General features: G+C 29.3%; 1 protein-coding gene across 1 annotated transcript; it reads right to left on the reverse strand.

Moving 5' to 3' along the window:
* Window positions 1-246: 246 nt before the first annotated feature.
* LOC125811718 (uncharacterized) lies at window positions 247-3135 on the reverse strand. Its single transcript, XM_049491255.1, has 6 exons — window positions 2863-3135; window positions 2557-2777; window positions 2026-2245; window positions 1321-1406; window positions 923-1014; window positions 247-842 (listed from the first exon to the last, which is right to left on the reverse strand). Exons 1-6 carry the CDS (start codon window positions 2944-2946, stop codon window positions 601-603), a joined length of 945 nt encoding a protein of 314 aa, XP_049347212.1. The 5' UTR covers window positions 2947-3135; the 3' UTR covers window positions 247-600.
* Window positions 3136-12964: the final 9829 nt, after the last annotated feature.

Here is a 12964-nt window from a genome sequence, read left to right on the forward strand (position 1 = left end):
TAAATTAGGTAAAAACTATTTTTAATCACCTTAATATATGAAACAATTCTAGTTTAGTGGGAAAAGAGTTCAAAAATAGCTTATAAACATTACATCATATTCGCTGTTTCTCCACTTTAAATGAAATGTAGTATCTAAACACATTTACATAAAATGTACATAAAAAAAAGAGTTGAGCTTCTACAGAATCATACAATATAAGGAGCCATTTTTGCAAAAGCTTGCAAGAATTGCTCACAATATGGTCTTAATCATAGTCATTTCATGATCATTAATCCACAGTTAATACGACGCGTCCACGCTAATCTCTCACTTCACCTCAAAATTTATCCCTTCAAAACTAAGCTAATCCCTATACATAATACAGAAATCACATAAGTCTGAAGTTTAAGAGATTGCATTACTACAATCCTCATTTTGGTAATCAAGGTGAGGGGATCACGAAAAAAAAAGCCTATTGCAAAGAAGACATTACTACGATCCTCTTTCGAGGATATTCATGCTTCCGAGCTTAAAAAAACATGACCTCAGTGCCAAGAAAGGGCAACTTCAGTATCAGTCCATTGGAGGGGTTTAAAGAGTATGTCATCATTGGAGTTTTTAGCCATGACGAATGCCCAAGAAATAGTTAAAGTCATGGTGCTGGACCCCCAATTGCTTTAGCCAAGAATCGGCCACGCTTAATAGTGACACCATCCTCTCTTGGTCCCTCCCACTTCTGTCTGAAATCCAAACATTACCCTGCATCTTGTAAGTTCCCAAACCGAAAGGTGGAAGTGGGATTGCTTCCCCTTCGATACGTTTCCTAATACCTTTCTCTGTGTTATCTTCAAGGTCCATATCTGCACAATCCCAATGATATAGTGTAAGAATCTTCTGCATATTATCGATCAAGTAACATTGGCGACAAAATGAATAGTACCTTGAAAAGAAGAAGAAAGGGTGTGGAATGTGAGAAAGCATGTCGACAAGTCTTTAATGGTTCTTCCCATGGGAATGTGATATATCGGGTACCTGTAATTTTCATATCAATAAAGTTAGTGACACAAATCTTCACTTGATTCCATCTTTCATTGTTTTGTGGTTGCAAATAAAGAAGCTATAACAAATAAGAAACTAAAGCATCGACATAAATGATACGATCAAATAAGATCCACCACATGGAAAACAAGATCCCCTCAAACACCAATGAAGTGAAAGTATAATAATGTCACCAAATACAAGCACTTCGATCGGGAAAGTTTTTATACATTTAAAGCACCTGAATAACCATCACTTCCATGATCGTAAGCGAGATAGGGAGAGAGAGAGTAATTTTACCAAGCAACTGACATCCAACTAGCTGGTGAAAGATCTACGCTTCTCAATGACATTAATCCAGGGTGTCTTTCAGCTAAGCTACTAATCTGAAAGCAAAATGAATAGTTAGATTCACATAAAAATTACTACAAAACAATGCGTCTTCTCAAGAAATTCAAATTATATTTGCTTGGAATAGTATAATCTGTTCTAGTAAGAAAGCACTGGATAATTCTAATGCAGAAAGGACGAATAAATGCTAATGATACCAGAGGCGCATACATAAAGAGGGAAAAGTAAGTAACTACTATAATACCTAACAGAATCGAATCAAGATGATACGTTATTTACACCATCAAATGGTAATAGTAGTAATAGATAAGAAATGCAAAAAAAGGAGTGATCATTTGTAGAATTCTGTCATTAACGGTTAACCATTACCATTTTTTCATTCTATCAGAAATCGTGTTAGGCATAATGCAAGGTCTCAAAGAAGAAACAAGAAAACAGCGGAAACTGGAATAAAAAGCACAAGTTGGAAAGAATACAACTAAGTTTTATACTTCTATCATACACGAATTACTCGCTAATACCACAAATTTTGAGTTAAAAAGATTGTCGGAAGCAGAGGAATACAAATTAGTGGAATCAATGTCATATTCAACAATCACAAATATAGTTTTTATTAGTACAAAAGAGTGACATAAATTTGAGCAAACAAGATACCTTATCCACCAGAGGTACTCTTCCATATGGAGAAGATCTCTCAAAGTATTGATAATAAAGGTAACCCAATCTATTATTCATTTGCAAGTGATTATCTTGCTCAAATAGACCTTCCTCCGATGAACCCCCATCCGATCTCGAAAGCTTTTCACTCTCACTCTCTTCACTGAATGAATCACTGAAAGAATCCCTCATTTCCCACGCAGACTCAGTCTCCTCCCTATAACAAATTATCAACATTTCACCAGTTTAACTTGAAGAAAAGGACCATCATCACAAACTTTGACTATCCAAAAGTTGTTGCACAAGAAATATGCTTATCAGTTACAAAAATTAGAACTTTTTAAGTACAAACATTGTAACATACAATATACAACAACATAGCCAATGGGGTCCGGAGAGGTTAGAGTATACACAAACCTTACCCTAACTCGTAGAGATAGAGAGGTTGTTTCCAATAGACCGTCAGCTTAAACAGCAGTAACAACAACGAAATAATACAACATATCAATGTAACATACAAAATGGTACCTTAAAATGCTTACAGATGAACTGCTGGTGAAAATTTGAATTGCTGAAAGATAAGGCACATAATATTGAACTAAAGTTTCACCAGAATCTAATCTGATTGGAACTCCAGCACCATAAGCACTCCATTCATCAAAACAATTCCAAAGATCAGACAATGTGAAGTATTCAATTTCCTCCCTTTCCTTAGGATGCCAAAGCTTATTAAGGCTTCTAATTTCACTCTGCAAATAAACAATCACATCATACAAAATTACAAATGATCTGATCATTCATTAAAAAGGGGGCCAGGGAAAAAAAAAACTAAACCTTGGCAAGGAACTGGGATGCTACTAATGGTGTTGTGCAATCCAAAAAAGACTCAAGATTTGATTGCATTGAGCCTTTCTCCATTGTTTTCAAAGGGGAAAATGAACAAAACACAAAGAGAGCAAGAGAGAAAGAGAAATGAAACTGATTGCTTCTCTCTCTTTCTAACTATATGATGAGATAAAAGGATACCCCCACAAAGGAAAACAAACACAAAACAGAGGAAAAAAGGCAAATGTAGAGAGGGGAAGAGACAATAACAGGATTTTATTACCCTTTTATTAAAACACCTTTTAGACTTTCAAAAGAAAATTTACCTAACAAGAAAACTTTAAAAAAGAAATAAAAGGAAACAGATATCTTTTCGATCTCTTTTTTCTAAAACAACCCCACAATCAAGAACACAAACAAACCAAAAATTTCAAACCCCCAAAACTCAAAAACTCAAGAACACCAAAGACCCTTCTTGAATTCAATAAAGCTACAAACTTTTCAACACAAATGTGTTAATTTTTGGAAAATGACATACCCCATAGCCAAAAAATTCCAAAAAAAACTACCCCGTGTTTCCCGCAGGAAGAGGGATTGTTGTGGGGGGGGGAGGGGGGGGGGGGGATAAGAAAGAAGAAGAATCAAGAAAACGATGAGAAAAAGTTTGGACTTTTTGAGGGAGAAGAAGTTAGTGTCACGTCAAGAAAGAGCTAAAGATGATAAATTCTCTTTTCTCTCAACGGAATTCCATGAAAAGGAATCAACTTTAAAGGATAAAAACCATTATTTGTGTTGTTTGATATGATCGATCACTAGATTTTTTGTGAGCTGATGAAGAGGCTGAGAAGGTGGATAGAGACAAAGAAGCAGAGGGAGGGAGGGAGTTGCGGGGCTATAATTAAGGCACGAGGATAGAAGATATTAATATTTTCTTTAGGTATTTTTTTTTTTTGTTTCGCTCGGTGTTTGTTGTCCGTTTTAAGGGTCTAACTAATCTGAATTCACGTTTAAAAAGTCTTATTTCAAATTCACATTTGATAAGGCCCATCTAAAGGAAAAGCGCTTCGTAGCAAAATTACTTTAACCTCTTTGAGCATTGGAATTCGGAAAGTAATATTTCTTTTACAAGTCGAATGAATAGTGAACTCCAATACCAACACCGACACAAAATGAAGTCTGGGAGAGTAGAGTTTATGCAGACTTTACTCCTATTTAGAGGTTGAGGGGTTGTTTCATATAGACCCTCAACTTATTTTTGCAGTTTTCTTGGTCCATAAAATATAGTTGGTCTAACTATCACCCTATAAAAATTGTCTTCAAATTTTAGTGGCACCTTCTAATCATACAAGACTTTAGATGTGATCCTTTACTTCATTCACCCTGCACCAATACGTGAGTGACATCCCTGTTAGTCTTCCCATTTTCTTGAGTAATAGACCCAAGTTACTTGAAATGTTTTCTCTTTGGATGACCTGTATTAAGCCTCACCTTGTTAACCTCATGTGTTTATGTCACTTAAATTGCTCCACATGAAGTCTGTCTTGGTCCTACTCAATTTGAACTTGATAGACTCCGAGGATTGTCACCAAACCTCCCGTTAATTTAGTTGAGTCTAGTCAATCGAAACCATATCCACAAATAACCTGCATTATGGAACCTCACCTTGTATTAGTCTTGTTAATCATACATTAGCGAGGCAAATAAAAATGGGCTAAGAGCAGACTCCTGGTGTAACTCCATCACTAGGAAGCAATCTGAGTCTGCTCCCACTTCCTGGTCTTGGTTGAGGGCTCCATCATACATGTCCTTGAGCGTCGTAGTGTACTCCATAGGTACATCTCTAGCCTACTAGCATCGATCTCCGTAGAACCTACCTTGAATTTTTATCGTCTGTCTTTTCTAGATTGATGAACACCATATGTAAGTTCCTCTTTCTCTTCATATATTGTTCTACAAGTTTCCTTACGAGAGGAATGACTTCTCCGTAGTAGCGTCTCGACAAGAATCTAAACTGATTTTCGAAAATAGACACATTGATCCTCATCTCCATCACTCTCTCTCAAACTTTTATGGTATGACTTAACAACTTGATAACCCTATAATTGTTGCACTTCTAAATATCACATTTGGCCTTGTATATTAATGGGATCACCTCCATTCGTTGGCCATTTTCTTCATCCTAAAAATGATTTTAAAGTACCCAATCATCCCTAGGGGTTGTTTGGTTATGGAAAAATGTCGATATAAATAACACTATATTTTTTAAATTAGTAAATCCTTGTCTCTCGTATCAAACGATCCCTAATATATTATGAAAATGAACTAATCTATTACTATCTCCGTTTTAATTTGTTTGTTTTACTTATTTTTTTAGTACTAATCTATTACTGTCTCTTTTCGTCTTTTGACAATTTTGAATTCTAACTTTCCACATAGCATATTTAAAACCTTAACAGTGAAGGACATTCGATACCTTATCCATAGTTTAGTTAGAATAACAAAATTCAAAAGTCTTTCGTTACTTTTTTAAATTTCATATCAAATCAAAATCAGATAAATTTACGAGTAATTTCTATTATATTAATTTATACAAAACTTTTAAGGATAGAATTGAAGTGGAACTACTACCGAATCTCCGCGTTGCAGGATGTGATCCCATGTGATTGGTTTGCTATGTCCCTACACCAATTATTTAATTTAATTAAAATTAATGTAAAGTTGGTGTTTGGGTGGGATTTATTTTAGAAATTTTTACTAAAAAAAATTACTTGATTGAATATTCATTAATAATTAATAATAGTAATAGAATTATTTGCAAAGTTTTCTTTTGATTGAATATAATCATTAATAATAGTAATAGAATTATTTGCAAAGTTTTCTTTTTTAGTGTAGTGAATGTAACCAATTTGCAACGTACATTAATTAATATGATGAAAAATCACTTCAAAGTTATTAAAAAAGAGTATTTGATTTTGACATATACTTACTCGTTTTAGATATTTATTATGACAAGTATTGAAGTTTTTAAAATTATATTTCAATGGATATCACCTGAAAAAGTGAAAGAAACTAATCCAGAGATTATGCTATCAAATGATTTAATCCACGAATCAAATGACCATGTAAGGAACGATTCAAGCAAGGTAGTAGAGTAATTTGTTTGGTTAATAAAATGAAATTGACCATAATATTATTGGATGTATTTAGTTGTTTTTTGGCAACTATGTACCATTATTTAATTATTTGATGGTGATTTTGTCATGGTTTAATAAATGCATGTTGTTTGAAAAATGTACACGGTAATCTTTTTTTTTTTTTTCATAATATAAATGATTAATTTAACCAGATAGAATATAATCCAAAATTTGGTCAATTTCATGGCAAGACTCTTAGGACAATGAAGTAATTATTGTGTTCATAGATGACTTTTTTCTTATTCCAAAGGACCAATGAAAGTATAATTGAGAAGTTGTTTGAGTATAATAATCTCAAAATAAAATATAGGATTATTTTGTTCTTTGTTTAACAGAAGGTATTAATTAGGTTGTCTCATGATATTATCTATCCTATCATTAATTTATATTATAGTGATGAGATAAGTTATTGTATATACATGATGAAATAACTTATATCAAGGTAGTTAATCTTATGATAACTTATTTTCAACCAAATGACAACTGCCACAGGATACATTGAAATTCTTTTTAAATTAAAGATTTCAAATTTAAACTATGAAAAATAAAATATTTCGATATAAAGTGTTTTCCATTTTAATTAACATTACGTGGAATTAATCATAGCCTTATAACGAGTATTAAACACATATTAATAAAAAAGAGCTTTTGCCTAGGAAGTTTGGCTTGTAGTAACTTTTTCACCATTATATTATTTTATTTATGCTGCCAAACAAGCTATAATCAACCATAGCTTTGTCATCTACTAAGCAATGTGAATGGAAATATGTTTTCCTTTTTAGTGTTTTTTTAACCTGATTTGTATCGTATACGATTTTATTCAGAGAAAACGATTCCTATTAAGAATTTTTTTTATACCTAAGATTTGAATATGAAATTTTTAATTAAGGAAGAAATAACTTTATCCATTATACCACGTCTGGATGAACGGAATATTTTGATTACTATAAATTGAATTACGACCATAAATATCAATTGAAAAAAGGAATAGGAAAAAGTGGTAAGCTTCTTTTAACCTACTAAATCAATTATGTAAACATTGGTACGACAGGCCACAAATTAAAGTTATAAAAGATTTTGATCCTTTCAAAACATGCGTAGGGTAAATAATTCTATCGTTCATTTTTTTTTTTTTCATGATTTCTTAAAAAATAATTATTGATATGAATATTTTATCATAATGTTCAATCTTAAAACTTAAAAAATAATTTAAGAAATAAAAAATTAATATTAAAAATTCTCTCTCTCTATATATATTTTTTTTCCTTTTTCTTTTTATATGCTAAAAAGCGATGACAAGAGTGAAAATAATTTTTTAAATAAAGTGGAACCATTTACAGTTCCTTTTAAGTCTACATGATTGAAGCACGTGGAACAAATGTTTTTTTTTAAAGCTAGAAAGATATTAATAATACCAACTAATGCATAGATTTCAAGTTCAAGTTTTGAGTATAAAAAATTTATGTTAAAGAGTGTTTTTTTTTAATGAATTTATGCGGTATGAATTCGTATTAGTCAAGTCTCACTATAAAAATCAAATATCAACATATTATAAGTTAGAAAGGAAATTCACATGATTATTTAATAACGTGTATTACACTAACACAGTATAAGGGGGAAAAAGTATTAAAGGTAAATAACAATTTTTCTTTTTGAAAATAAAAGAGCATGAAATGAAAGAATATTTGGAAGAATGTTAATATAATATGAGGAAGAAAAAATCTATGAATTATTTTCTAAACAGAGAAAGGTCAAAGTAATCATATATTCAAAAGATATATTGTGGATTATTTGTTTTGGTTTAATCCAAAAGATTAAAAACAAAAGTTTGTTTTTTTCTGAGTTTTTGAAATGTTTTGGACTCTTAGTTGAATTATTCTAAAACCATTCTTATCTTTTTATATTCCAAAGAAACAAGTTTCTAATTTTGGAATATCATTTTTGCAAAACTTAAAGAAACAAACGTGGCAATATTTGTTATTTTTGGACCCTTTGTTAGGACATCTCACAAAATTAAATTCCCTTTAATTTATGTTTTCAGGTCCATCATGACATGTGTGTTAATAAATTATTTATATTGAATTTTGATATTAAAGCTATTTTGTGTAATCATTCTTCAAAATATAACAAAAATTTTACACTATACAACTGGTTTTGGATGGTTGTTAACTATGGTAACAATAAAAAGTTTCATTTTATATAATGATTAACTAATTGTGTGTGATCGATTATTACCTTTTCTCCTTTATTTTGTATTTACTATTTTCTCCGTCTCAATTTATGTGTTTTCAAATTTCGAAATTCAAACAATTCTATCTTTGACCATAAATTTTTCATATATTTTTTAAATATTTTGAATTGTCAATTATTGTGACTTATGTTACTTTTACGTAGTTTATAAATATATATAAATTTTTATTTTTTTAAAAAATGATTTCATGCGCAAATTCCCGTCAAACTTAAATTGTTTGACTCTCAAAGAATGAAAAGTGTCACATAAATGGGACAGAGGAGTAATTATTATCTAATAATTATAAAAAAAATTTATCATACCTTTAATTTTTATCGTAGTTCTGCTCTATATCATATTCTTTTTCTTGTATGTTTATTTTCAAATTACTGATATGTGATATTGTCTAGCGATATAAGCTGATATAATAATCTATCTAAATGTTGTATTCATCAAAATATTAAAGTATGATATAACGATATAATATAATACGATAGCAATATGTAACAACCATCCAATCAGAGTGCTAGCATGTAGCTTAAATATTTTTCCAAATACATTGATACAAAATCACATCTACAATCTATATATCAAAAAATGGTTATCATTATATCTTGCCATATAAAAAGGTTCGAATTTCTAAAAGTGGGCTTCATCTTAAACCGGCCCAAAACTAATATAATGGCCCAACTCTATTTTGCGCCCAGTATATGCACCAAATGAGGCCCGGCCCAGAAAAAAACTCTTTCGTTAGTGTTAAGTGTCTATTTATAAGGTAGCAATAATGTTTGCGTCTATCCTTCCTAAATTTTAATTGTGAAATTACACTGCGTATATTATTATTGTCTATATTTAGAGTCTATCTTACTTCTGACGTCTCTTTTACGTATTCCTCGTCAAAAGTAGCTCATGCATACACAGGTGGATAACAGAGTGGTTGTTGAGGTGGTGACATTGATGACGGAGATGGTGGTGGAACTTGGAAGCATGGGCGAATAAATTCAAAACTATATGAAATGTATTGTAAATTATAACTTTTTTCATATAAAAAAATACACTTTAAACTATTGGTCAAAGTTCATATAATTTACTTCGTAAAATAAATATATTATGACAAGTATTTTAATATAGGATCACTTTAATGACCTATTTATGAGACTTACAATTTGTTTGTATGATTGTTACAAACTTTGCGTGTCGTGTTCATGCTATTGTTGTCGTTATAGTGAAAAGGGGACGTGCGTTACTAGAAGTTCATCCTCTCCTTTTTGGATAATATCTCTTCGTCAGGTTTATAACAAATTTTAAAGTGATGAACATTATCGGTATAAATTTGTATATTTCTTTGGTTCTTCTTTTCTAAGATTTTTTTGGTGATTTGAGGGTCATCTCCTTGATATTTATTTGATCTTTGAGTGTATATTCCATAAATTTACAAAAATTTCGAAATGCCTTTTTAAGGGTATATTATCTTTTATTATAGGCATGAATTAAGATTTAGAGTTGAGTACCATCCAAAAACCCTAACTATAATTGAACACGTCTGGTAAAGTTTCATAAAATTTTGATGTCTACCCCTGTCTCCCTCGCAATGTTACCAATTCTTATAAAGAGTTTAAAATTTTAATCTCAATCCAATATGAAATATTTTCATTTAACACCTCTCTCTTTCTTTACGTCTGAACTAATCTCAATTTCTTTTATTCGAAGTTTTATTATTTGGTCTAAAGTGTGATATTCAAGAATCAAAAGTAAATTCATAACCATTATATAATTAGAGACATATTAAATTAGATTTTGAACTTATAAATCACATTTTAAAAGTTAACTCAAAAAGAAAAAACCTAAGCATTATAAAATTTCTTTCTCGTCCCAATCCGACGTAAGATCATTCTCATCAACAAACAAAGATAATAATTCCATTTTATGTGTCACTATCTTCCCGACCTTCATAGGATTTTCTTATTGGTTGGTAAGTTGGTTGGGGCGAAAGGAATGCAAAAACAACTATTTGTGTCCTAGGTGTATTACATTATTTCATTTGACATTGTATGTCTTTTTTGGAATTTGACGATTTTTTGATATCAACCCTCCACATAATATGTTTATAATTACGACTATAAGTTAAAAAATATTTGATAAGTGTCACATTTTTTTTTAAAAGATCTATATTAATCTCTCGCTTAAAATTATCCTTATATATAGAAGCTTTGTAAAAGATCAAGGTAAAATAAGACTTTAATTAACCAAACAATGGAATAATATTATATTAGATCAGCATTTCTTTTTTCCTAATAGAATTAAATAAAATTATCCAATCAAATCATGGACAAATTTGATCAATTTTTGCTAATGACTTTATTCTTATCTTCAGTAAGAAGAGTTGTTGCTTAATTTATTTATTTATTTTCATAAAGAAAGCAACATCGTCTCCTACTTTTCTTTTCAAGTGTCGAGTCTATTAAGGAAATATTTTAAATAATTTTAATCTTGATTCTTTATTTATGATTCTAATATATTAATAAAAAGTTTTTTAATTAGTCTTCATTTTTTTAATTAGAAATCAGTGAATTCAGTTGCTCAAACTTTAACTAGCTAGGACGGTTATTTTATGTCCATTCAATGCCACTATCTTTTATTTTTGATATACTCACTTTTGATTTAGCGATAATTAAGAAGATATCTTTTAAAAAGAGCTGAGAGTAACAACATAATGAAATATCTCAATTTTAAATTTGAGCTTCATACTAAATTATCAAGTGCGTAAATTTTCTGTAAAAGCAATAAATGTGTTACTTTCTTTAACTATCGGTTATTTAGTTTTTCTATCTGAACAAGAATGATAATTCAAAAGAAAAAAAAGTGAATAACTATTGCTTTATGAGAAAAGATGAAATAAAATTTGACTAACCAAACATTAAAAAAAATTGTTTTTTCATCCATACCAAACACACCCCTAAATTCACATATAAATAACTAATTTTTATTTATCCAGCTATCAAACAATAGCTAATTAAGATGCTTCGACAAAAGTGTAAAAAAATAGATTCTGTGAAAAAGGACATGTGGAGCCCCATTTTTATCAGAAAGGAATACTTTAGTCGTTATCAATATTATCTGCACGTTCTTTATTAGACCCAAAATTTATTTTTATGTCACTCTAAATAACATATCACAAAAAAAATACGTTAAATAGATAAATATTTTAACAATTTAAATAATAATTACGATAAATAAATTAAAACAATAAAATAAATGGTACAAGTTGAGTTAAAATCATTAAGCAACAAATTTTACAAAATTACTAGATCATAAATTCATAATGCTTATCTTTATTTGTATCCCCGATATAAAAAATTTTAAAGTAGGAAAACATCTTTTCTCGTTTTTATTTTATTTTTCATATTGGATTAATCTCTTGCCTTATAAAATAAATTAATTAAATCTCTTGCCAAAAGAAAAATATTTGTATTTCTCATTTTTTAGTAGAAGGAAAAAATAAATTACTTAACTAAAGATATTTAATTTGAGCTTTGAAGTAGAATTTTCATTTATTTATAATACATAAGTATAGATGAATTTTAAGAATTTAAATTAGTGGAGTGAATTCTAGATTTAAAATAATAAAAAGATGCAAAGGTAAATTGTGAAAGAAAGATGAACATTGGATACGTTTTTTTTTCTTTCTTTTTCATATATCGATGTAATTGGTAGAAAGTTGTAGAATATTCTAATGTTGAAAAACATTCCAAACAAAAGCAATTCAAAATGTTCAAATTCAGAATCATTGAAAAACAGGAGATTAATATACAGAATATAGAAGGGACTAGACGATGTAATCTCAAAGATGAATTTTTCAATTAATAAAAATTAACGACATTCTAATAATAAAAATATTGATTATCAATGTAAAACTCTTTTTTTTTTTTTGAATTGAGTTTTAAGTGATATCGAAATATATTTAGATACAAGATATTAAGTTGATTAAAATCCGTATCACCTATAATTATACAATTTGTTCATTGTACTTGGTGGCCATAGGCAAAAAAAATTGTAAGTAATGTCACATTTTATAATGAGAATGAATAAATAAAATATTCTAACTTCGTATTAAGAAAAAATACAAAACATAACTTACATATAAATTTTTATTTTTAATATATTTTAAAATAATCTCATTAAAACTAGTAGCTAACATTTCTTCTCTCTTTTTTTTTTTCTATAAAAGCTCAACTATATATTACTAAAAATACTCATTATATGATCAAAAACCTAGCTTACATCAAGTTTCTCCATCTTTTCCTACCCATAGAAACAAACACAAAACAAAATAAAATTGACTTTAGCATAGAAATTTGTGCAAATATTTGTCTCCAAAATTTCTATCAAACAAGAAATTATAACTTCAAAACTTGGCCTTTCATGCACAATGTGAAAATTTTCTTTCACCAACTCCAAAATGTAGAAAAAAACAAAATGAATTTTCCAGTGCTGATGTTAAAAAGATATAAGAGTTTGGAGTAATTGGTTCAGTTTTAAAAAATAAAAATAATAATAATGTATTAAAAATATTTTAAACCTTTTCTTCATTTTGAATAATATTTGTATAGTTAATAATCTGTTTAAATTTTTACTCATTCTATTCTTTCTTATCCAAAATAAATGAATACTACCCCTTAATTACTTC

Source organism: Solanum verrucosum, unplaced genomic scaffold, assembly GCF_900185275.1.
Source record: "Solanum verrucosum unplaced genomic scaffold, falcon-dt-bn FXZP01000238.1, whole genome shotgun sequence".
NCBI lineage: Eukaryota > Viridiplantae > Streptophyta > Magnoliopsida > Solanales > Solanaceae > Solanum > Solanum verrucosum.

Bases quoted from the DNA above. Each gene is read 5' to 3' on its own strand.
- LOC125811718 (XM_049491255.1), bottom strand. From the start codon at position 2,946: ATGGAGAAAGGCTCAATGCAATCAAATCTTGAGTCTTTTTTGGATTGC. The intron at 2,246-2,556 runs GTACCATTTTGT...AATTTGTTATAG, and splicing joins TCATCTGTAAGCATTTTAAG to GGAGGAGACTGAGTCTGCGT. The intron at 1,015-1,320 runs GTAAAATTACTC...TGAAAATTACAG, and splicing joins AGTTGGATGTCAGTTGCTTG to GTACCCGATATATCACATTC.